Source organism: Paramisgurnus dabryanus, chromosome 8 (assembly GCF_030506205.2).
Source record: "Paramisgurnus dabryanus chromosome 8, PD_genome_1.1, whole genome shotgun sequence".
NCBI lineage: Eukaryota > Metazoa > Chordata > Actinopteri > Cypriniformes > Cobitidae > Paramisgurnus > Paramisgurnus dabryanus.
In genome coordinates, this window is record NC_133344.1 from 4,424,308 (window position 1) to 4,449,027 (window position 24,720).

The following is a 24,720-nucleotide window of genomic DNA, read 5'->3' on the forward strand; positions in this document are numbered from 1 at the left end:
GTCTTTAAAAAATAATGTTTAGCACAATGCATAGGTTGCACCAGTCACTGGGTGGTGTAAAAACAAAAAAATAAACACTAAAACTAAGTCCAAACATGTTTAATGCATTAATAAATTCATTACAAATACAGATAATGCATATTTTTTCCTTACTGTAAACTATCAAACTTACAATCAACTTTTTTCTTACTTTGTTGTAAAAGCTTTAGGCTACATTAAAACACAGACCTGAGTAAAGAAATCACATTCTTGTGCTGTAATCACCAGTGGATCACAAGTGGGTGACGCTAAAGGCAGGTATAAATGATGTTTAAAATGTTTTGAGCTCGTCCACTTTCGACCACATTTAGAGGTTGTCGTCTTGACACATTAGACCGAATTGTTTTTGTGGTGTGAACACACATGTGGTCGAATGTCTTCAAACAGCCACATAAGTTCGCCTTTTCTCCCGCTATTTATCTAATCTGAGGCACTGAGCACAATATTTTAGATCTTTTCTGACTTCTAGCGCAAACACACAGTGTACAGCGCTATCTGTAGGCTTTCATTGATAAAACTAAAGCGGCTGGTCTCTGCGTCTTTCATTAGTTTCATTTTGCGAGCGTGTGAAAGTCTCGCAATTATTTCATCAATTGTGCTGAAATATCAGAGAAAGCTCTTACATATTCATGTGAACAAACACTGTCCAGCATGTTTACTTACAACACAAGCAGCGGACTCTGACATTATATTAGTTTGTGGCAATTTAAACCGGCATTACTCCCGCTCGTGTTTAAATGACAGCAGAGAAACTCGCCCACAGTCTCCACAGACAACCCCCTCACAGTATTCAGGACAGAAGCGGTCAAAAGTGGACAAAGAGACAAATTTAAATGCCAGGTGTCATTGTTGATTCAGATGTGTGAATGTTCTGTCAGAGGGTACGGTAATATGCACCTGAGAAATGATTAAAAGGTAGAGCCCGAACGATATGCATTTTTTTTTGGGCCCGATACAGATGTTAGGAAGTAAAAAAAGACCGTCCGCTATTCTTTGTGTATATCATAGTACAGTACACACATACTACAGTATTTTATAAAACAGTACTGTACATAGAATACACTACACTATATACATTAACAGAATATACTACATAAAATAAATACATTTTTTCAAATGATCACTTACAAATGTTGTGATCAAACATTTTAAATGACATGAAGATATGTAATATAGGCAGGTGTGTTTAAATGACTCACATCAGTGCACAAAACAGTAAACTTGACTTATTATGAATAACTTTAAAACACAAACAGAACAAAATATATATATATATAACTTGAATCATTAGTTTTTTAACAAGAATAACGTTATATCTGGGGCTGGGTATTGGCAAGGGCCCCCGATACGATACGTATCACGACACATGTAAGGAATAATTGACGACGGGCCATTGAATTATAAGAAAATAATGCACACCCAAGGTGCAGTGCTTTTACGCCGATACAGATATATCTGCGATATGCTCATATCGGTTGATAAAATCGGCAAAACGATAAATCGCTCTGGGGAGGGGCAGCAACAAGGGAAAGTGACTGGATGCGCTGTAGACGTAATCGCCAGCGCATCATATTAACATAAATAAGTGTGCTTATTGACACAGAGACCCTGTTCAAACTTTAAAATGTTTGAGCAGTGCCGGTCTAAGTTGCTTGAAAACATGATGTCACAAATCCATGTCGTTCTTCCACCATATTGGATTGAACAGAAAACCTTAAAAAAGATTCACAGGTCACAAATTTTGTCCAAACCTACGAAACTGGACGTTCACGATCCTTGGACCAAGCCTCACAAAAGTTACTAGAAGGATATTTGATATTCGGAAACATTTGCCCATCACAGCCCAAAAGATACCCATGACGTAGTTGCCAAACAGGAAGTAGTTCATATCTCAGCTGAAAAAGTTTGAGAAACACTGCCTTAAATCATGCATGTGACTCCAAGTGTATTTAAACAGTCATGTCTTTGAGAAATTTAAAAGGAAGCAATGACACATTTAAAAACACAGTTTGCCAGAAGACTGCGCTGTCATTTACATAATCTTCAGAGAAGAAGATAAATCTGTCAGGGTTGCAGGAAGAACCCAGATGCAGACGGAGATGGAAGGGTTAACAAAAGACTTTAATAGTGAAAACACAAGACAAAACAATAGCCCACGTGGGGGCAAAACCCATCAACAGGGGATATACACTAAACAGAGACTTTACACTAAACTTCACAAACAACTAGACAGATAAACTAGACTTGACTTCTAGACGAATACAACTGGCAAACACACACGGTACAAAATGATCCTGCACAGAACAAAGGAAACAGTGACATTAAATAAGGAAACCAAACAAGATAACAAGGAGGGAACAGGTGATGGGAATTAACTAATGATTAACAATAAGCAGGAGAACGAGGGGGCGGGGACAAGAGACAAGACACCGGAGCACACAACCTAAACCACAGGCTATGAGCTACCACACCAAACATGGGTACTGCCACGATCCTGCCACATGAACTATGAATCACTATGACAGGAAGGCAGGACCATGACAGTACTCCCCCCTTAAAGGGACGCCACCGGGCGTTCCTCCAGGGGGCTGTGGCTGCGCAGACTCTGGCTGTGGCTGCGCAGACTCGGGCTGTGGCTGCGCAGACTCGGGCTGTGGCTGCGCAGACTCGGGCTGTGGCTGCGCTGGCTGTGGCTGCGCTGGCTGTGGCTGCGCTGGCTGTGGCTGCGCTGGCTGTGGCTGCGCAGGCTGTGGCTGCGCAGACGCAGGCTGTGGCTGCACCATCCCATGAGACAGCTCAAACCCGACGGCAGCCAATCCAAGAAACGGACGGATCCAGGCAACAGCCCACCTGAAAACCGGATCGGGCATGGCGGTGGCTCTCCAGAGCTCAGCAAAGAGTGCTGAGCGTTCTTGGTCCGTTAGCCAGGATGGAACAGGACCCACTTCAATGGGCAGCAGAGCCAAAACAGGAGATGCTGAGGTTGGAACCAACTCCGTCGCTGGGTTCAGGGTTGGCAGGAAGAACCCAGATGCAGACGGAGATGAAGAACACTTAAGACTTTATTTGTACAATAAAACAGAAAACAAAACCCACGAGGGGGCAAAACAACATAAACAAGATACTAAACAGGGGAAGTGAACACTAAACAAGACTAGACTATAACTACACTTAACAGGGTACACTTAACAATAAACTTGACAAAACACTTGATATATATAAAACACTAAACTAGACTTGACTTTCGGACAGAGTACTCACAGGTATTTGGAACACAATGCACAAGCACAGGACAATGAATACAAGAGGATTAAATAGGGGAACAAATCAAGAGGGGAACAGGTGATATAAATCAAACAATAATGAGGAGGATGACAAGGGAGCGGGGTAAAAGAGACAAGACACTGGGAACACGTGGTCCAGTAAATCAATACTAAGACCACGTGAACCCACACAAAACATGGGTCTGTCATGATTCTGCCACAAGACTAGATTAAATAAAGGACAAGATGGCAGAACCATGACAGAATCCCCCCCTAAAGGAGCGGCTTCCAGACGCTCCCCAGGGGAACACTAGACACGGGACAAGACAGACTGACAGACAGACAGACACCAAGAAAACATGACAAATAACATCAATGGGAGACAAGAATACAATACAAGAGGGTTGGGGTGACATAATAAAAACAACAAACAAGGGAGGGGGGGCGGAGGCAAAACAGTGTTCACAAAAGGAAGTCCAGGTAGGGTGGAGCTGGGTGGGCAAGGAGTCTTGGGTTCAGGGGTAGTGGAGGGCTTAGGACGAGGAGTCCGGGCAGGCTTGGTGGGGTGCATGGAGGCAACAGGCTTGGTGGGGGATGCAGACTTGGTAAGGGGTACATACGGAGGCACGGCAGGGTTCCAGGGCGTGGTAGGGGTAGATGAGGGAGCAGAAGGGGACGAGCCAGGACTCACAGGGTAGGGGAGAGAGTTCAGGGAGGACATGGAGACAGTAACAGGGGAACAGGCAGACAAACTGGATGACAGTGCAGGGGAGAAAGCAACTGAAGCAGCCGGTGAGACGCGGGGCGCTGCGGCCGGCAGCGAAGACGAGACAGGAACAGAGACAGGGGGCGCTGCGTCCGGCAGCGGAGACGAGACAGTGACAGGGGGCGCTGCGTCCGGCAGCGGAGACGAGACAGAGACAGTGACAGGGGGCGCTGCGTCCGGCAGCGCAGACAAGACGGGAACCGTGACAGGGGGCGCTGCGTCCGGCAGCGCAGACGAGACCGGGACAGTGACAGTGACAGGGGGCGCTGCGTCCGGCAGCGCAGACGAGACCGGGACCGTGACAGGGGGCGCTGCGTCCGGCAGCGCAGACGAGACCGGGACAGTGACAGTGACAGGGGGCGCTGCGTCCGGCAGCGCAGACAAGACGGGAACCGTGACAGGGGGCGCTGCGTCCGGCAGCGCAGACGAGACCGGGACAGTGACAGTGACAGGGGGCGCTGCGTCCGGCAGCGCAGACGAGACCGGGACCGTGACAGGGGGCGCTGCGTCCGGCAGCGCAGACGAGACCGGGACAGTGACAGTGACAGGGGGCGCTGCGTCCGGCAGCTCAGACAAGACGGGAACCGTGACAGGGGGCGCTGCGTCCGGCAGCGCAGACAAGACGGGAACCGTGACAGGGGGCGCTGCGTCCGGCAGCGCAGACGAGACCGGGACAGTGACAGTGACAGGGGGCGCTGCGTCCGGCAGCGCAGACGAGACCGGGACCGTGACAGGGGGCGCTGCGTCCGGCAGCGCAGACGAGACCGGGACAGTGACAGTGACAGGGGGCGCTGCGTCCGGCAGCGCAGACAAGACGGGAACCGTGACAGGGGGCGCTGCGTCCGGCAGCGCAGACGGCAGGGGCTGCAGCGGAGGCTGCGCAGACGGCAGGGGCTGCAGCGGAGGCTGCGCAGACGGCAGGGGCTGCAGCGGAGGCTGCGCAGACGGCAGGGGCTGCAGCGACTGTGAGGTCAACCCCCTTCTCCTCCTCTTCCTTCTCGGGCGTGGTGCAGATGCGGTGGCAGGTGAGGTAAGGACAGTGGTGGGAGTAGCAGGCTCCGAAGAGGACCCCTCTGACGGCGACTCCCACGAAACCCTCCTCTCACGTTTACCACGAAGGTCAGGGGGCTGGACAGAGCTGGCAGGAACTGGAGTGGTGATCGCTGGGTCCTCCAGCGCCAGAACTCCCACGGTGAGACCCTCCGGGATGGCAGACAAAGGGATGGGACCAGCGGTTCTGGCTGGCTCCCTCCTAGAATTGACCCCGGGTCCAAACAGGAGAGGATCGTACCAGGTGGGACCCGGTTCAAGTACCACAGAATAACTGCGTCCTCTCCTCGCACAGCGCCGGTACATCCAGTCTGCTGGGTTCTTAACTGGCTTGTGCATTCTGTTATGGTGATGAGTGATGAACCCAAATGCAGACCGAGATGAAGAACACTTAAGACTTTATTTGTACAATAAAACAGAAAACAAAACCCACGAGGGGGCAAAACAACATAAACAAGATACTAAACAGGGGAAGTGAACACTAAACAAGACTAGACTATAACTACACTTAACAGGGTACACTTAACAATAAACTTGACAAAACACTTGATATATATAAAACACTAAACTAGACTTGACTTTCGGACAGAGTACTCACAGGTATTTGGAACACAATGCACAAGCACAGGACAATGAATACAAGAGGATTAAATAGGGGAACAAATCAAGAGGGGAACAGGTGATATAAATCAAACAATAATGAGGAGGATGACAAGGGAGCGGGGTAAAAGAGACAAGACACTGGGAACACGTGGTCCAGTAAATCAATACTAAGACCACGTGAACCCACACAAAACATGGGTCTGTCATGATTCTGCCACAAGACTAGATTAAATAAAGGACAAGATGGCAGAACCATGACAAAATCTATATATCTAAATCGTATGCTTAGCTACTGTTAAACGGGAACACAATATATTGCATTATGCTGTCAATCACTGAGTGAAATCTTTTCTTTTATCATACATTTCAGAGAAACAGTTGTTACAAGCCTGTATAAATTTCTGTGTGTGTGTGTGTCAGAAATGCTTTCATGTATTGAAACCAAACTTTGTACATGAACTTGGGACTCCAATATGAGGATGCACAAGATAAAAACATTCTAAAATTTCACAAATCGCGTTAGTGACCGCACCAGAGCAAGCACACTTTTGCAGTTCCTCCGGAAATGCATTTTCTAGTTATATTTAAATTTACCAGTTGCGCCAGTGCGACCTTCAATAAAACGTAGTCGCATAGGCAGGAAACGTTTTATGCAACTAAGTTTTATTAAAGGTCGCACTGGCGTAACTGGGAAATTTAAATATAACTAGAAAATGCAATTTTTTTTACTTTACTTTTCTTGTTTTTTACTTTTCGTCTGGAGCCCTACCCATTATTCAAACATTGTAAACAATACTAAAACAGCCTGTACAAATGCGCAAATTACTTACCAGCGTATTCTGTGTCTGTACGCTGACCACTTTGTCAGTAGGAGACGTCAGCAGCAAGTGCCATAGTCTGGTCATGAACGCACACTGAACAACCAAGGAGGAGAAACAATTTAATAAAATCATTTATATTGTTTTCTTTAAGCACAAAAGTGTTTTCGTCGCCTTATCATAATATTATTATTGAACGACTGATATGGCACATGGACCTTTTTGGTAATGTCCTTCATTATTTTCTGGGGGAAAAGAATTGTGAAACTAACTGAAGTCAATGGGACAAACAGAAGAGACTCAGTTTTCATCAAAAATATCTAAAAAATTGTTGTAAAGACAATTTGAGCACTTGGGGGTTTAGAACAACACGGGTATAAGTGAATTATGAAACGGTTCAACCCGGCGCTCAGGTAGAATATATTTGTGATAGGTGCTCTCGTGGTAGGGAAAAATCCAAAGACAAAAAACACAAGTCCCAGGCACTCAATCAAAAATAACAAAAGGAGAAGGAATACATAAAAAGCCTTTACTGAGTGTGGCTTACATCTTATAAAATCCAAACGGCAACATGTTTTTGACCAGCAAGTGTTCTTCTTCAGGGCAAAGCAACACACACTGAGAATGTCAGCAATTTATAAGTTAAAACCACACCCCTCGTCAGAAGCCATTCCATGAACAAATCATACTTGAAACAATCAATTAGACCTAATGAGGAAATCAGGTGTAAAGGATTAGGAGACCAAACTCAAACAAAACACATCAAGAAATGAAAATAACCAATAAAGCAAAAATATAAGTTATCTAAAGATGAAAACAACTTAAGTAAAAAATATGAAATAATAAAGGACAAAAATTACAAAGCATAATCATCATTAGAACATAGAAAACACATCATAAAAAACACTTAAACTCTATGTCATCATTGAGACCTGGATAATGAGGCGCATCCAACTGATGGATCCAGAATGTGTCACGCTGGTTAAGTCTGCGGATCCTATCACCCCCTCTATCCAAAGGTCTAACATGCTTCAAAACCAAAAGGAATCATTCTTGTTATGCATATGTAAAAAATGTTGGGCCATCTGATAATCTGGATTACTGGTACGAATAGCATACTTATGCTCCGCCAATCGATCACGCAGATGTCACAGGTCGGAGCGGACCACCTTTAACGTGAATCACGCCCCTCCCTCAGTTTTCACACCGAGGCGAAGAGGTCCCAAAATGCCCCAATGACCAAACAGACGAGAGACAGAATAAAATAACAATCTTTATTAAATATTAAAAGGGAAAGGGGATTCTTAAAAGGTCAGTTCTGAGACTTTGGATGGCTCTGAGGTAAGTCTTCTTAGCCTGTCCTTGCTTTCTTCGTCCACACGTGAATTGGGTTAATTATCCTTGAGTTTATCTCCCTCTTCTTGGTTCTTCACAGCCTCTATCAGGACTTAGAGGGACAAAACACAGGTAACTGTACACAGGTAGGTACACTGGGCTTTGGGCGTACAGGTGCGTATTCAGGTAAGTACACTGGGCTCTGGGCTTTGGGCTTACAGGTGAGTATACAGGGAAGTACACTGGGCTCTTGGCTTTGGCGTACAGGTAAGTATACAGGGAGATACACTGGGCTCTTGGCTTTGGGCGTACTTTAGACGTGCAGGTGAGTATACAGGGAAGTACACTGGGCTCTTGGCTTTGGGCGTACAGGTTAGTATACAGGGAGGTATACTGAGCTCTTGGCTTTGGGCGTATAGGTGACTTACAGGGGAGTATGCTAAGCTTTAACTGAAATGGAGGCAACTCACAGACCCGTAGATAGGTGGACGTCAGGCTTTAGCTCTTCGAGGCTCAGGCGGCTGGAGAGGGACGTATATGCACACAGCGAACTTCTAGTCTTCCTCACTAGGACAGACTTCTAAGGAACACTTTGGACGTTGATTTCCAACTCGTAGTGGAACAATCCTACGACTACACAGAGCCCTTGGCTCGGACCTGCAGACTGGCAGCAGACAAACACACAGATTCCCTTCAAAAGTATAGTACTCTAGTGGACATTCAAGAAGAGATACAACACCTCTTTGCTTCTGGCGAGGTAGGCAGAATGGAGGTACAGGTTGAGGCTGCTGCACGTTGGGCCTAGCACGCCCACAGATGGTATCACAAAGGTGGGTAGGTTGAGGTAGGGGGCCACACCATGGGATGTACTGCTCGAGTAGGCCACTCGCTTCCCTCTCCTCTCTTCCAAACAGCGGGACAAGAGATCTAGACAGGAACGGGCATCTAAAAGCACTCAACAGATGTATAATCATACAACAAGACAGCACATATACTTGTTCCACGCAGCAGCCAATTCACGTTTTCCCTCCTTTGATACTCCACACAATATTCATAGCAAATGCTTACTTCATATAGTTGCCGCACCGCCACAAGGTGGGGGAAAGGGGTTGAAGGGTCGCAGTCGGGTATATATATATAGAACACAGCCGCCCAATGTCACCACTCCACTCTTCTATGACAAGGCTCTTTCTTCAGCCTAAGGAGTGATGCCTGACAACACTGACACAGCACAACACTACAATTTCAGGTGTACACACGTCAGAAGACTCACCCTCCGCACTCCACACACTCACGGTGAATTAAGGTCAGAACTACAACGTTAGACTGGGGCTATCGTCCTGAAAAGTTGAAGGCTGGTGAAGAGGACGACCATATGAGAACGTCGGGACCACAATCTCCAAAACCCGCTCCTTCCTCTTCTCGGTCAGTTCTGGCTCACCCACCAAAATCCTTGTAACAGGTGGGGCCGCTCACACACTGATCGAACACACACAAGGGATACACTGTGGAAGGTAATCGATATGATATGGAAGAAGGTGACTTTGCAAGTGTGATGCTCTAATCCGCTGTTCATTGCACCTTTATGAACCACAATACAGCAAAGAGCTGAGGCAGATGGAGGAACAGAAGCCCGAGGAGTAGGCCGGAGCCTGGGCCCGGGAAGACGCCGCAACTGTCGGCCTCTGCTGCATAGCGAAGTTTGTTTATTTCAAAGATGTGTTTTGGCTTACGAGCACAAGCACTGAGCCAGTGCGTCTGTCTAGATATTGTGCGGTGGACGCGTGAATGGTTTGTTTATTTCAAAGACGTGTTTCGACTTACGAGCACAAACGGCTGAGCCACCGCGTCTATGGAGATATTGTGCGTTGGACGCGTTTGGGTGCAGGATGCAGGGATAAATGGACGTCTGACTAAAGTGATTTCTATTTTCTTTGTAATACTAATGTGGCATTTATGTACACACTAGCATATCTGAGCGGTGTTTTATATATCTATAATGTGATGCAAACTTTATTTAACCAGGAGAAATCATATTGAGACTATAGTCTCTTTTTCAAATGATCCCTGGCCAAGAAAGGCAGCACTTAAAAAAGACAAAAGTTAATACAACAAAATTTTAAATTACATAATAATCAAGACAGACAAAAACATAAGCAAAAATCTATACATTCACAAATATAGCTGAAGGTTTCACAGACTGATTGATTTAAAATATGATTTAAAATCCTAAAGTGATATAATAGTGCCTAGTTTCATCTGTTTCTGCAAAGCATTCCAGGTTGAGGGGGCATTATAAAGGAAGCAATTTTGCCAAATTCAGATTTAACAGCAGGTATAGTAAAAAAGAATGCTGCTTTTTTATCTAAGATTATATCTGTTGTTTTCTACTAAAGAAAAGACTGATAAATAAGAAGGCAACAGTCCAATTATTCCCTTATAAATAAAAATAAGTCAATGATGCTGTCTACGAATTGAAACCGGAGGCCAACCTGATAAACTATACAGATTACAATGTGTAAAAAATCTGCTTTAGTAACAAAACATAAAGCAGAATGATAAATCAAGTCCAGTGAACATAAAACAGACTTTGCTGCATGCATATACAAAATATCCCCCTAGTCTATAACAGATAAAAAGGTAGAAGCAACAAGTTTCTTTCTTACTTTCAAATTAAAACAAGCCTTATTCCTATAATAAAAACCTAATTTAACTCTCAACTTTTTTACCAAGTAATCTACATGGGATTTAAAAGTAAGATTATCATCCAATAAAAAACCCAAATAATTATAACATGACACTCTTTCAATTTTCTGACCATCTTGCGTGATAATATGAGGCAAATCCTGCACATTGCGGGAGTGAGTGAATAACATAAATTTTGTCTTTTTGTAATTAAGTACCAATTTTAGTTTAAGTAAATTATTTTGTAGAGTTATGAAGGCATCCTGCAGTTTCTTTAATGCCTCATATGGAGTTTTAGCAATACTGTATTTGCTGTCACAAAGCTTTCTGTGTTTAATGTTTATTTTCCACTAGATGGCGTTTGTGTACCTTAGCACTCATTTACACAAGTTACTTTTGGTAAATCTAATTTTGTGTATTTTGATTATTTTCTAATGTTTAATGTGTTTCTATACTGAACTGTTGTTTATTTGAGCAAGATTTATTTTTTCTAAAAGATTGTTGGTTATTTTATTTTACTCCCATCATGCCTTTATATGTCACTTCCTGGTTTGTCACTTCCTGTTTGTCAGCCACATGAAGAGATGGAGCAATGTAAGCATTGCTAACTTAAGAGTGTTTCTATCTATATCATATGACATCCAACCAAGAAAATGCAAGATATAACCCCCTCTCTTAGCTCACAAGCAGGCAAAAGTGGTATGTGGATATATTTTCTGTTTTATTTAATCACGATGGACAGAAAACATGATGACATGGGTACAAAAAGACGAGATCAGACAAAGGACAGGAACATGAGGGCAAACTATAAAGGGTAAGTGATAATGATTAACAGCTGTAACTGATGATAATGATTGAAAAACACAGGTGAGACTAATTAAAGGTAATGAACACAAAGAGCAATGATGAATATCAATGAAAACAAACTAAACATAACCAAAACCCTGACAGTACGCCCCCTCCCGGTAGGCGCGACCTCGCGCCGTAGATGACATACACAATAGAGGCGAGTGGGAGGGAGCGAACAAACATAAAAGAAAGTGTCCAAAAAATGGTGAAGAAAGGTGAGGGAACTGTCTGGAGCAGGCCCAAAGACCAGACAAGACGAAGCCCCAGGGTGGAGACGCTGGCGGAGGGCGCCAGGGTGATGGAAGTCTTAGTCCCACCCTGGGGACAGACAACAGCGTAAACAACGGAGGGAAGATCCAGGGCGGGGAGAACCTGGGGGAGCCGAGGATCCAGAGAGAAGGGGGAAGAGCTGCTGGGTCCCCCGACCGAGGCGTTTTCGGATTCCGGAGCCACGAGGCGGAGCCAGAGCTAGGGAGTCCCGTGGTGACGTCTTCGGGAAGGAGAAGCCCAACGAGCCGGAAGGTTGGAGTTAGAGATACACAGGGGAATGAGGAAAACACGGAGGTGAGGGCGGGATGACGACTGACCAGGGGCGGAACCAGAGCTAGGGAACCCTAACTCTGGGTGACCGAAGCCTGGTGACGTCGTAGTGGGGATGGGAGCTGACGAAGAGGAGGGAGGAGAGACCCGAAATGAGGCCGCTGGTCCGACAAGCCAAGGCGACCTCTAGGTCTCAGGGAGCAGGGGAGGAGAACTGGAGAAACCCCCGAGACAGTGGGCAGAGAGACACACCTCGGCTCCAATGAACCAGCACCGGTGAGGCGCTGAGGCTGAGCAGAGGTATGACGCTGTGTCCACTGGTGTAGCTTCGGATTGGCTGGTGCGGGAAAGCCGAAAGGGAAACCGGACGGGACCGGTAGTGCTGACCAACAGCGACTTACGAGGGGCGGGCTGGACAGAACCAGTGGTGTGGATGAGGGGTGGGGAATGTCCAACGCATAATCCGAGCTGATGTTATTAGCCCCAGGGACCGTTATTGGCTCACCCTCAGCGGCGGGGAGATGGACGTCCTCCCTGACGTCATTAGCAGCTCCCGCGGCGGCACCCCAGAAACTCCAGTCACCCAACCTGGTCAGGGGGCTCGCAGAGCACACTGCCGGGTTCTCCAACTGCGGTGGGCAGGAGTTCCGGGTAGGGTGAGTTCAGTCTGGTCTCTGGGGGTGGCGATGGTCCGTTGTACCGTCCAAAGCGATCGGACAGTCTCCCTGCTCCAAACTGAGTGACGTGTTCAACGAAAAATCCATAAATAAACTGAAAAACGAAACTGATTGTTCGGAAAACAAAAAAACTCTAGTTTGAAACACGGAGGGGAACACTAACACGCCACAAATGTTTTGGTCTGATCTTCTGTCATAGTTCTCTTTAACCAAATAGAGACGACAAAGGCAGGATTACAAAACTTACAGGCTCTAAAGTCACGTTCTGTCTTTTCTCGGTCAAATAGGCACAAAATTCTAAATTCATGTTACATTTTGACTACAAATATGACCCACTTTCAATAAAGATTAATGTTTCTAACAATGAAGTGGCCCTTTAAGTGTTGAGTGAATGCGTCAGTGTTTAAGTTGGGTAAGATCGCCATCTCGTGGATAGCGGAAATATGAATTTGAGGTAGAAACTCCTCAGGGAACGTTTTCTCTTTATTGACAAGATGAATTCACATTATTTATTTACATCTATCTGGATATCGCCATTAATTGGGCAATTGTAGACGAATTAAAAATATTATTAAAGACTGTGGTGTTTATTTTCAAAAATCAGTACGCAGCAACAGTGGCGCAGTGATACTTATGTAATGCGGTCTAAACCGTGGGTTTACCGGGGTATTTTATCACACCTTAGAACGCGTTTTAACCAATCAGAATGAAGAACCAGAACGGGCCGTTTTATAATGTTACTTATAAAACGGGCAGGTTTAAGTCTGGTCTGGTTCAGACCGCATTACATAAGTATCACTGCACCACTGTTGCTGTGTACTGATTTTTGAAACTAAACACCACAGTCTTTAATCATATTTTCATTGTGTCTTTGCTGCATCTGTGTTGCTTGAGAACTGCGCTCTGTTGCAGCCACGCTTGATTCTAAGGAACTACTTTGTTTTGCGGAAGAGTAATATGTGTACTAATATAATTATAATTACACCTTATTTGTGTTTTATTTTATGAAATCCTGCTATGCATATGAAGTAACCATTTTATAAACGCAATAAGCCCCGCAGAGCAGTTGGGTTACAGTGCATTTTATAACAGCTAAGGGGGTTTTAGGCACTCTGCTTCACGTCGTGCCTGACAACGCCCCTTCGCTGATATAAAATGCACTGGTAACCCACTGCTTCTTGGGGCTGATGCTTTATTTTAGGGTGAACTATCCCTTTAAAAAAGACTTAATCTCATTCTAGAAGTGTCACCATATAATGCAAAAAGGATTGTGAAAGTCTCAATAATAATAAAAAATATTGCTCCATTTGACAACTCCTACAAAATAGTGGAATACTCACAAAATAATCATGAATTACATTATATGTTTTATCATTGATCAATAGTTATGTTGTCTCTATTTTAATAAAATATTAACAAAAATAATAAAACAAAATAGCTGGATATGTTTACAAATGTTGGTTTATTTGATGTGCAATGACCCAGCTGTAATAACAGGACTGACACCTGTCTTCTGTCTATATGTGTGAATCTAAAAAAAGATACAGAATCTCAATTCTTCATCCTTCTTTGTGCAAATAAGATTGAAAAGACAATTTAATTGTTTCATGTTTCTTTCAGATGTGAAGAGTGATTCATGTTTGGATATAGAAATAACGTCCTCAACATCAAAAGAGCGACTGACAGCACAAACTCTTTCCTGCATCACCTGTGGAAAGACATTCAGCTCACAGAGACATTTAGAGAGACATGAGAGAAAACACACAGAACAGAAACTCTTCACCAGATCTGAGATCAGCTTTACTACCTTACAAGAGAAGAAACTTCATTCAGAAGACCACAGAGAGAAGAAGAAGAAGAAGAAGTTTCACTGTGAGCAGTGTGGGAAGATTTGTCTCTCTTCATCTAAACTAAATGTTCACATGAGGACACACAGTGGTGAAAAGCCTTTCTACTGCACTGAATGTGGAAATTACTTCAGAACCAAACACAATCTTAAAGTTCATAATAGACTTCATACAGGTGAAAAACCTTACGAGTGTCCTCACTGTGAGAAGAGATTTAGGCGTAAACGTGGTCTGAAGAGACATGTGCTTTCACACACCAATGAGAGACCGTATCAGTGCAGTGAATGTGACAAAAACTTTAGGGATTCACGTTCTTTAAAAAAACACCAGAATATTCACATTAAAGAGAAACTCCATCAGTGTTCACACTGTGATAAATGTTACGGTCATAAATATCAGCTGATAGTCCATGAGAGAGTTCATACTGGAGAAAAACCTTATCACTGTAGTGTCTGTGGGAAGAGTTTTAGTCATCAAACTACATTACTATGTAACAAGAGACTTCATACAGGTGAAAAACCTTTTAAATGCTCTCAGTGTGACATGACATTTGCTTATTCAGGTCACTTCAAAGTCCATCAGAGAGTTCACACTAGAGAGAAACCTTACGTCTGCTCTCACTGTGGAAAGAGCTTCTCTAGTTCATCTAAATTCATAGTTCATCAGAGAGTTCATACTGGAGAGAAACCTTATCACTGTAGTGTCTGTGGGAAGAGTTTTAGTCAAAAAACTACATTACAATGTCATAAGAGAATTCATACAGGTGAAAAACCTTACAAATGCTCTCAGTGTGACAAGACGTTTGCTCAGTCAAATTCCTTAAAATCCCATGAGAGAATTCATACTGGAGAGAAACCTCATCACTGTAGTGTCTGTGGAAAGAGTTTTAGTCAAGGGTCTTCATTACTAAACCACCAGAGAATTCATACAGGTGAAAAACCTTTCAAATGCTCTCAGTGTGACAAGACGTTTACTTGTACAAGTAACTTAAAATACCATCAGAGAGTTCATACTGGAGATAAGAAAGTGTTAATTCATGTTGTTTTTCATATTTTATTTACACATTTATCATTTTTATCTCTTTAATTAACTATTTTTTATGTGTCAAACTCATTTTTTTTATATTGTGTGCTGTGTGATTTTACTAATTGGTTTCAAAGTTTTAATGTCATGAAACCACAATGTCATTAATTGTTCATTAACTTTGCTTTGTATAGAAACACACTGTGAGAGGAACTGTTCAGATTATTCAGTAAATGCTTTGTTCATTTTTACAATGATAATTTCTCCTGACTTCTGCTATAGGCCTATTCTCTGGGCTGGTAAATTAAAGTTTATATAATTATTCAGTATTCTGTCAGTCTTTTTATTCTTTCTAGGAAAGCTAAAGGAGCTGTTATTGCATTGAGAGCATCTTGACCAGATGCCAGTGTGATATGTAAGCACAATAGAAATGAACTGTAAGAGCTTGTAGAGAGGGATAAAGAATGCGTAGAGGAACATCACTATATTTTGAGTATATTTTTCATAATGGACAAGTTTGTCACACTTTCACTGCACAGACACCATATATTGTATAACAGGTTTCTTTTTACTTTATTAGTATTTTAATGACAATCACAGTTGAATGTGAAGTTGTAATAAAAAAGGAAGAATGTCATTGTAGGTATCTAGATGAAAATAAAGGCTTTAAACTTCAACTGCACTTTTAATTTGCACATTCAAGAGAGAATAATTTTTTAAATATTTTTTTGGTTCCTTTAAAAAAATGTGTTTATTTTACGGGAGAAAAGGAAACTGTAGATTTCATAATCTTAAAACAGAAGTTATATGATAAAATAGAAAATAACAACTTACCATGGATAATAGAATAGAAACAGTTTTGCTACTGTATTTTTATATAGCCATGTATTTGTAGTAAACAAATGGTAATCAAACAGCTTTACTGCATGTTTATTTTTCATAAGGGAGGATAAGTTAACCTGATTATGAATTTAGGTCATATATATAAAGCTCCTGACTATAATGTTGATGCGGCAAATTTCGTATGGGCTGTATGACTCATGTATGATTAACGGCTAGTTCTGTACGTTTTACATTTAAAGGCAGGGTATCTGATTTTGAGAAATTCTAACTTTAGAAAGCACTGAAATCACGATCCCACAAGGCATATCTCACTTGTTTTGCTAAATCCATTGTAAAGCAGTGAGCGTCTTCTGTCTCCAGTACAGCAGGAGGCGCTGCAGCTCTTTAGTCCGCAGATAAACTCACTAAAGAAAGAAAGAAAGAAAGAGCGCGCGTGTGATGTGTTTGTGTATCCTCAGTGTTTTTCTATCTTGCGTGTTTCATTGAGTGTAAACAGAGTCTTGTTTCGGTGTATTTTATTGTAAAGACGATGCAGGACACTACAGTGTGTGACAGTAAACCGAGCTTACAGGAGGATCAAACCTCCACAGAGTCTCTGGATTCTGTCTGTAACGCTGGAGAACAGCAGCAGATCCTGCAGACCAAACTGAAGATGTGTTCAGTTAAACTCATCGACTGCACGAACCTCATGATGAAGATTAAAACTGAACCGACAGAAATCAAAACTGAACCCACAGAAATCAAAACTGAACCCACAGAAATCAAAACTGAACTCACAGAAATCAAAACTGAACCCACAGAAGAGGAAGATCGCACCGAGGAAGATGATGATTTTATTCCATCAGGTATGTCTCCTAATTATTGTCGTGTTTTTTTTACACTTTTAACTGTCATGTGAGCACCTGTTTTAGGTTTTCAGTCACAAACTCACTAATCAAAAGCTCCAAAATGTAAATTTTAAAGGAGTTTAGGCTATATTTAATAAGCTACTTATTGAGGAACATGCATGTTGGCTTAGTTCACCCCAAAATGAACATTTTATCATAAATCACTTACGCCTGTGTCGTCCAAAACCCCCAAGTTCTTCGATTCTCTTCAGAACACATTTTTAGATATTTAGGATGAAAACCGGGAGCCCAGCAAACACAGAACGTTCCAGAAATTCTATTGGATGTAATAGTTTTAATGGGATTTTTATTGGTTGTAATGGAAATTATAATGGTCTCTACTGGTATGTGTTGCATTATTGGATCATTTTTATGGCAATAAAAATGAATGCAAATTTCAAGAAAAGAACTAAAATGTGAAATGACAATAAAGAAAACCCAGCTAACATTTTTTGGTTCCCAAAACGTTGTCCTAACATTAGTTTTTTGTTCTAAAATTGTTCCCCTAACGTTAGTTTTTGGTTCCCATAATGTTATTTTTTAAGGTTTGTTTATCCAGGAAAGTTTTCTTTACAGAAATATAACTTTATATTTAGGTTAGTTTAACTTTACAGTAACGTTAAAATAACGTTATTTTTAGGTTAGTTTAACGTTAGGGGAATGTTAAACTAAACTAAAAATAACATTCCCCTAACGTTATTCAAACGTTATCATAGGTCTACCAGTGTAGGTCTTTAAAAAAATAACTTTTTTATTTTTTTAAATAAGTAATTTTTTTTAAATAAGTTTTATTACTTTTCCTGTGTTTTGCAAATTACCTTGCCATACTGTACAAATGCATAATGTAACAGAGTTAAGACAAATTAAATAAATAAAAACATACTATAGCATATTTAAAGCTAGATACAATAGATACTAATAGCACAATGCATAGGTTTCTCTGCTTTTCCTGACTTCATCGTGAATACAAACGCATGTCTTGACGGTGTACTTAATAATCACATTAAGCCATTCACACCAATAGCGCATTATTATGATAATGTATCATTGCTAAGCGCGACCTTACTAATATTGCGGCAGCGTGACACATTTTTATGCCGAAAGAGCCCCCTAGTGGTCGGGGGCATTTCCGTTGTGTTGTCGTTTATTTTGTTGTGTTGTGAGCTTACGTGTCTGTGCTTTTTAAATGTTGCAGTATGTCCACCAGCCAGCCACCATAGATCAGTACTGCTGCTATCCAACAAATATTTAAGGAAATTGAAAACATCAATAAATCCATTATATTCTTTAAGTGCGCAATTCGTGTGCGCTCCACTGCTGCAGCACGCGCTTCTCTACTCCTCTCCTCCAGCACACGGTTGCGAACTCACCTTACGGTCGTTTAATTTTATCTTAGAAACAAACATTACTTCACCAATTTCTTTTCTCTCTTTCGTCATTTAGTAACTTATATATATATATTTTAGTGGTTTTTGATCGTTTTTAAAATCTATATGAAGAGAATATAATATTAAAAAAGCTTTTGATTGATGTAAAAACGGAGAAAGTTAATATTAGGCGGCTACTGCTGTGGTAAGTGAATTAAATGTTTTATTTGTCTCTCTTTTCCTCCGAGACTTCATTAATTTAGCAAATTCTTTTATCTCTTTCTTCATTTAGTAACGTTAACTTAAATATGTGTGGAAGAAAGATCTGTTGTATAGGACTTGATGTTGATATCCCTTAATGCATACTTGAGGCACTGATGAGACTCTTTGGGATGGTCAGTTGAGTGATAGTGCCCTTTGCCACACTTCTCAGTCCTTCCATCTCCTGAGGTTGCTCTTTTGTCGTTACTCAGTGCATAAACCCTTGACATGAACTAACCTTAGTCTCTAATGCCAGAATCTCACCACAACCTGACCATACACGCCAACCCGTTTGACTAAGGCCAGAAGCACTACTGTCGTCATTAATGCAGGTTCAGTGGCAAACGGTTCTGTGTGGCATACTATCTACCGATATACACAACAACACCGGACCACAAGAAAACGCCAACATCTCACCGAAACCATATGCGCCAAACCATTTGACTAAGGCCAGAGGCCCCACTGTTGGTAGGGTCAGTGGCAAACTATCTACCCCATTTACCCAACAATACCGGTCTATTGTACTTGATGTTGATATCCCTTAATACTTACCTGAGGCACCGTTAAGACTCTGTGGGATGGTCAATTGAGTGATGGCACCCTTTGGGTTGTCAAGGGGGCGCCCTCCTTCCTGGGTGTTAAAGTTTATTTTAATGATTTGGCACCTCTTATGAAGAGAATATGATGTAAGGGAGAAGCTTTTGAAATTGTTTGAGTTAAAAATAGATTGGCAACAAATAGGGGTGTGACGGTCATTACATAACCGTGAGACCGACGGTTATAGTTGAACACCGTCATTAGAACTATAACCGCCAAACCGTGTTATTAAAATATTTATATTTTTTACTATAAAGAATTTTTAAATACTAATTAAAACAATTGTTCTGAGTCGGTAACACGCCTCACCATGGTTCTCACGCAGTGAAAAATACACCGCAGAGCAGACATGGACAACGCACTGACATACAGGACAGACCAGGTTACTTTTCGGTTACTTTTGAGATTAATCATATTAAACAAAGTCTCACTCTCATGAACTGCCCACCCGGTCGCTCTATCACGACCAAGTGAGACAGCGGGGAACGAACCCAATCGCAGACGAGGTTGGGGAACATGAAACAAGACTTTATTAGTTTCACAATAGAGGTGGGTGATATATCGTTTAGACCAGGGGTTTTCAAACCTGTCCTGGAGGACCACTAGTACTGCACATTTTGCATTTTTCCGTTTTGTGACACACCTCATTCAGTTACCTTACACACCCAGTTCAGGTTTTGCAGGCTCTACTAATGAGCTGAAGATTTAAACCAAGTGTGTCTAATGAGGGAGACATGCAAATTGTGCAGTACTAGTGGTCCTCCAGGACAGGTTTGAAAACCCCTGGTTTAGACAATAATATCCGAATTGTTGTCTGGGCAATACGCAAAATTTGGATATTGTACAAATTATGAAATATTCAATCCGACCACCCAAACATAAAGAGCTGACAGGGTGTTAAAAAGAAAACAAATAACGCACACTATAACCTTCTAAACAATTATATGTAGCGATTTTAAGAATGTAAAGGTTTGTCGAGATGTTCATCGAGATATTCATTTTGTCAATATCTCCCACTCCTTTTTCACAATTCTTTTCCCCAAACAAGAATGAAAGTTCAGTAATAATATTATGAAGCGGCGAGAACACTTTTGTGCCTAAAGAAACAAAATGAATGATTTTGTTCAGCAATTTGTTCCCCTCCTTGGTTGGTCAGTGTTCGTTCACGACCAGAAAATGGCGCATGCTGATGACGTCACCTGCTGACCAAGTTGCCAATGTTTTTTATCCGCTTTTTTATTTAAGCCATTATGCAGGGCTCCAGGCTAACATTTAAGAGGAGTGGCACTGGTGCCACCAAATTGTACAGCTGGTAGCGCTGGGCCTTAATTTGGTGGCACCAGTCATTGGGTGGTGTAAAAACAAAAAATAAACAGTTAAACTAAGTCCAAACATGTTTAATGCATTAATAAATTCATTACAAATACAGACCGGATTGGTTAATCGCGCCGCAGCCGGGTTGCAGAGGTGGGCCGGAGCGCGGTTCACTTGGGCTCAGGCGCGGAAGGCTGTGGTGTGAGCGCAATCGCGCCTGAGCGCGATTCAAAAGGTGAAGACGTTAGTTGCGCGAACACTCACCTTCATCTGCCTCCTTAAAAACCTTTTGATGCGCGCAGCGGGGTTACGTGAATGTCCGAGCTGCGCACATGACAGATCAACTAAGCAATATGATGACATGTGAGAGGGCTGTCTGTAATCGCGCACCAAACGACTCCAAATAAAAAACACATCGACTTATCATTACGGTGGGTTCCAGTGTTAAGAGAGAGATTTACTTCCTGCTCTTTTCAAAACAATCGCATCTTAATGATGAAAGCGCGCCCGGACTCGGATCGATAAAAAGTAGAGTGTGAGTGCGTGTACCTGGGGGAGTAGGGAGGGGTGACAATCGCGCTGGGGCATGGTTTGGTTTGGATAATGTGAGTGCGCCCTAAAATAGTGACTAAACCCAGTAATGACCCACGACCCAGTAACTCTTTGTTTAATCCAATCAACTCTTTCTTTAACTGCTGCTAAAAACATGACATTGTCTGAAAAAATCATCATACATTTACATTGAGGCTGTACTGATGTTGCTCTTCTCATCAGTGTTGTTGTGTTATGAGCGCTTTTTTATTTTAAATACGAGTGGTAGTTTTATTATATATCGCGTGTAGCGCAGACAATTTGTTGCAAATTCTGAAATTGGTTTTACTACAGAACACGTACACGGGCAATACCGCATCATAGGTAGGGAGAGAGCTCGGACACAGACTCGCATCAGAACAGGTATGTGTGGGAAACACTACTGCTAATCTTTTGTTAAGTCACTCATGATGAACTTGATCAGCCGTCTTCTCTGTCAGTAACATCCGTGACTGTTGACGTTTACGCGAAAAAGAGAAAGTACACGGAGTTAAAATACTTTTCACTGTTATGTGAGAGAGGCGTGCTGCAAAGAGAGGGGATGGGGCCAGGGGCGCGCGCCGTTAAGGGCGCTGCACACAACGAGAGAGGGAGGATGGAGGCACGCTGAGCGCTCGCTGCAATGAATTAAGCCGTTTTAAATAGTGAAATTAAAATGTAAATGGGAATCATGAAAAATCTATTTGTGGCGGCCCGCCACAGATAAATCAATATATGGGAAACACTGACGTATGTCTTAATTAACGTAATTTAAAAAACGAATATTAGAATATTCGTACTTTTTGAGCTTAAATATTCGAATATTTAATTACTGGAAAATGCCCATCCCTAGTTTAGGCTACATTAAAACACAGACTTGAGGAAAGAAATCACATTCTTGTGCTGTAATCACCAGTGGATCCACAAGTGGGCGACGCTAAAGACAGGTGTAAATGACAGGTGTAAAATGTTTTGAGCTCTTCCACTTTCGACCACATTTAGAGGTTTTCGACTTAACACATTAGACCGAATAGTTTTTGTGGTGTGAACGCACATGTAGTCGAATGTCTTCAAACAGCCACACAAGTTCGCCTTTTCTCCCCCTATTTATCTAATCTGAGGCACTGAGCACAATATTTTACATCTTTTCTGATTTCTAGTGCAAACACACAGTGTACAGCACTATCTTTAGGCTTTCATTGATAAAACTAAAGCGGCTGGTCTCTGCATCTTTCATTAGTTTCATTTTGCGAGCGCATGAAAGTTGTGCAATCATTTCATCAATTGTGCTGAAATATCAGAGAAAGCTCTTACATATTCATGTAAAAAAACACTGTGCAGCATGTTTACTTACAACACAAGCAGCGGACTCTGACATTATATAATTTTTTGGCAATTTAAACCGTCATTACTCCCACTCCTGTTTAAATGACAGCAGAGAGACTCGCCCACAGTCTCCACAGACCACCCCCTCACAGTATTCAGGACAATAGCGGTCGAAGAGGACAAAAGAAACTGATGTAAATGCCAGGTATAAATTGTTGGCCATGCTTCAGACCAGCCTTCCGTCAAGCGTTAACCCTGTCGCCCCTATTTGAATGTACTGTCAGAGAGTACAGTGATATGCACCTGAGATATGATAGAAAGGTAGAGCCCGACCGATATGCTTTTTTTGGGCCGATGCCAATACAGATATTAGGGAGTAAAAAAAGACAGGCCGAAATTCTTATATTAATATTAATTAATATTATAGAACAGTAAAATAATTTTTTTGAAATGATCAGTCACAAATGTGGTGATCAAGCATTTAAAATGACGTGAAGATATGTAATATAGGCAGGTGTGTTTAACAATTTAACAATAAACTTTTTATTATCCAAAATGAGTCTGACATCAGTGCACAAAACCGTAAACTTGACTTATTATAAATAACTTTAAAACACAAACAGAACAAAAAATATATATATGAATCATTGGCAGTTTTAACGAGAATAACGTTATACGGGACTTATTGAAAAGGGAAACTTATGGAGTTATTGTTTATTAGCTTTACAGTAAGTTATGTACTTCACAAGTTAATTAGCAACTTCCCATTAAGAAGACAATGCTTGACTGACAACATACTGATGTAGGCTAATGTGTAATGTAGCCTTCTGCACAACGTTTTATAACACCCACAGTGTTCGGCGCGGACTTTAGACTTTTATAAAACTAAAGTGTCTGCTCTCAAATGAATCAATTGCTCTGAAATGAACATTTTCAGTAACAACAAAAGCAGCTGTACACTCATACTATTAGTGCCTGCCTGCGCATCAGTTTAAACGCGTCAGTTCTCCGCCTCACGTCATTTCTAACGTGTTTTTAACAACTCACAAGTGGACAAAAGAGACAGATTAAAAACATCAAATGTAAACGGGAATGTCTCTCTCTCGTCCACTTATAATCCAATTGACCAAACGCGCCTTAATACCAGTGACTGAAGTGAAGGGGGGTTGGCTGGTGTCACTACACAGTGACCTGGGTCACCAGTACCAAAACAGTGGAGCGCGCTCTGCTGGACAAATAAGTACTTACATCATTCAAAAGCATTTCTTTGTTCTGTGAAAAACTTTCATATCGGCTGCATATCTGCGGCTTTTACGCCGATACAGATATATCTGCGACGTGCTCATATCGGCGGATAAAATCGCAAAACGATAAATCGCTCGGGGGAGGGGCAGCAACAAGGGAGAGTGACTGGATGCACCGTAGACATAATTGCCAGTGCATCATATTAACATAATTATATTTCAATTTCCCAGTCGCGCCAGTGCGACTTTTAATAAAACGTAGTTGCATAGGCAGAAAAATACTTGCAAAATGTGACTATTTACTCTCAGTCTGGAGCCCTACCCATTATTCAAACATTGTAAACAATACTAAAGCAGCCTGTATAAATGCGCAAATTACTTGCCAGCGTATTCTGTACGCTGACCACTCCGTTAGTAGTAGGGCTGGGCAAAAAATAGATTTTTCGATTAATCGTTTTTTTTTTGTTTTTTTTTTTAAATGTGGTCGATTCAAAATCGATTCTCAAACAGCAGAATCGATTTTTTTCTTTCATATTTATTACCGCATTGAAAACAAGATTAATGTTCATCTAATTACTAGTCGTCTTCACCAGATTTCACCCTCTTTTTTGCCTTGCGCGATGTTACCAAGGAGCGAGAGGCGAGCCTGTCATTAATTTTTTTTCTGAATCACCCACCGAATCTTGCTGAAACGGTGAGCGTGAACAGGAACAAATATTGGTAAGTATTCTGATTAATAATCTCCCTTGACTTTATGCCTTCACGTCCACATGATTACCTCATAAACAGTTAAAGATTGCCTACGACCTTCTCCTC

At 42.0% G+C, this 24,720-nt stretch overlaps 1 protein-coding gene across 1 annotated transcript; it reads left to right on the plus strand.

Moving 5' to 3' along the window:
- Positions 1 to 7,869: 7,869 nt before the first annotated feature.
- LOC135771730 (uncharacterized) lies at positions 7,870 to 16,111 on the plus strand. Its single transcript, XM_065282116.2, has 8 exons — positions 7,870 to 7,880; positions 7,975 to 8,095; positions 8,446 to 8,631; positions 11,646 to 11,972; positions 12,059 to 12,182; positions 12,275 to 12,388; positions 12,460 to 12,604; positions 14,208 to 16,111. Exons 1-8 carry the CDS (start codon positions 7,870 to 7,872, stop codon positions 15,556 to 15,558), a joined length of 2,379 nt encoding a protein of 792 aa, XP_065138188.2. The 3' UTR covers positions 15,559 to 16,111.
- Positions 16,112 to 24,720: the final 8,609 nt, after the last annotated feature.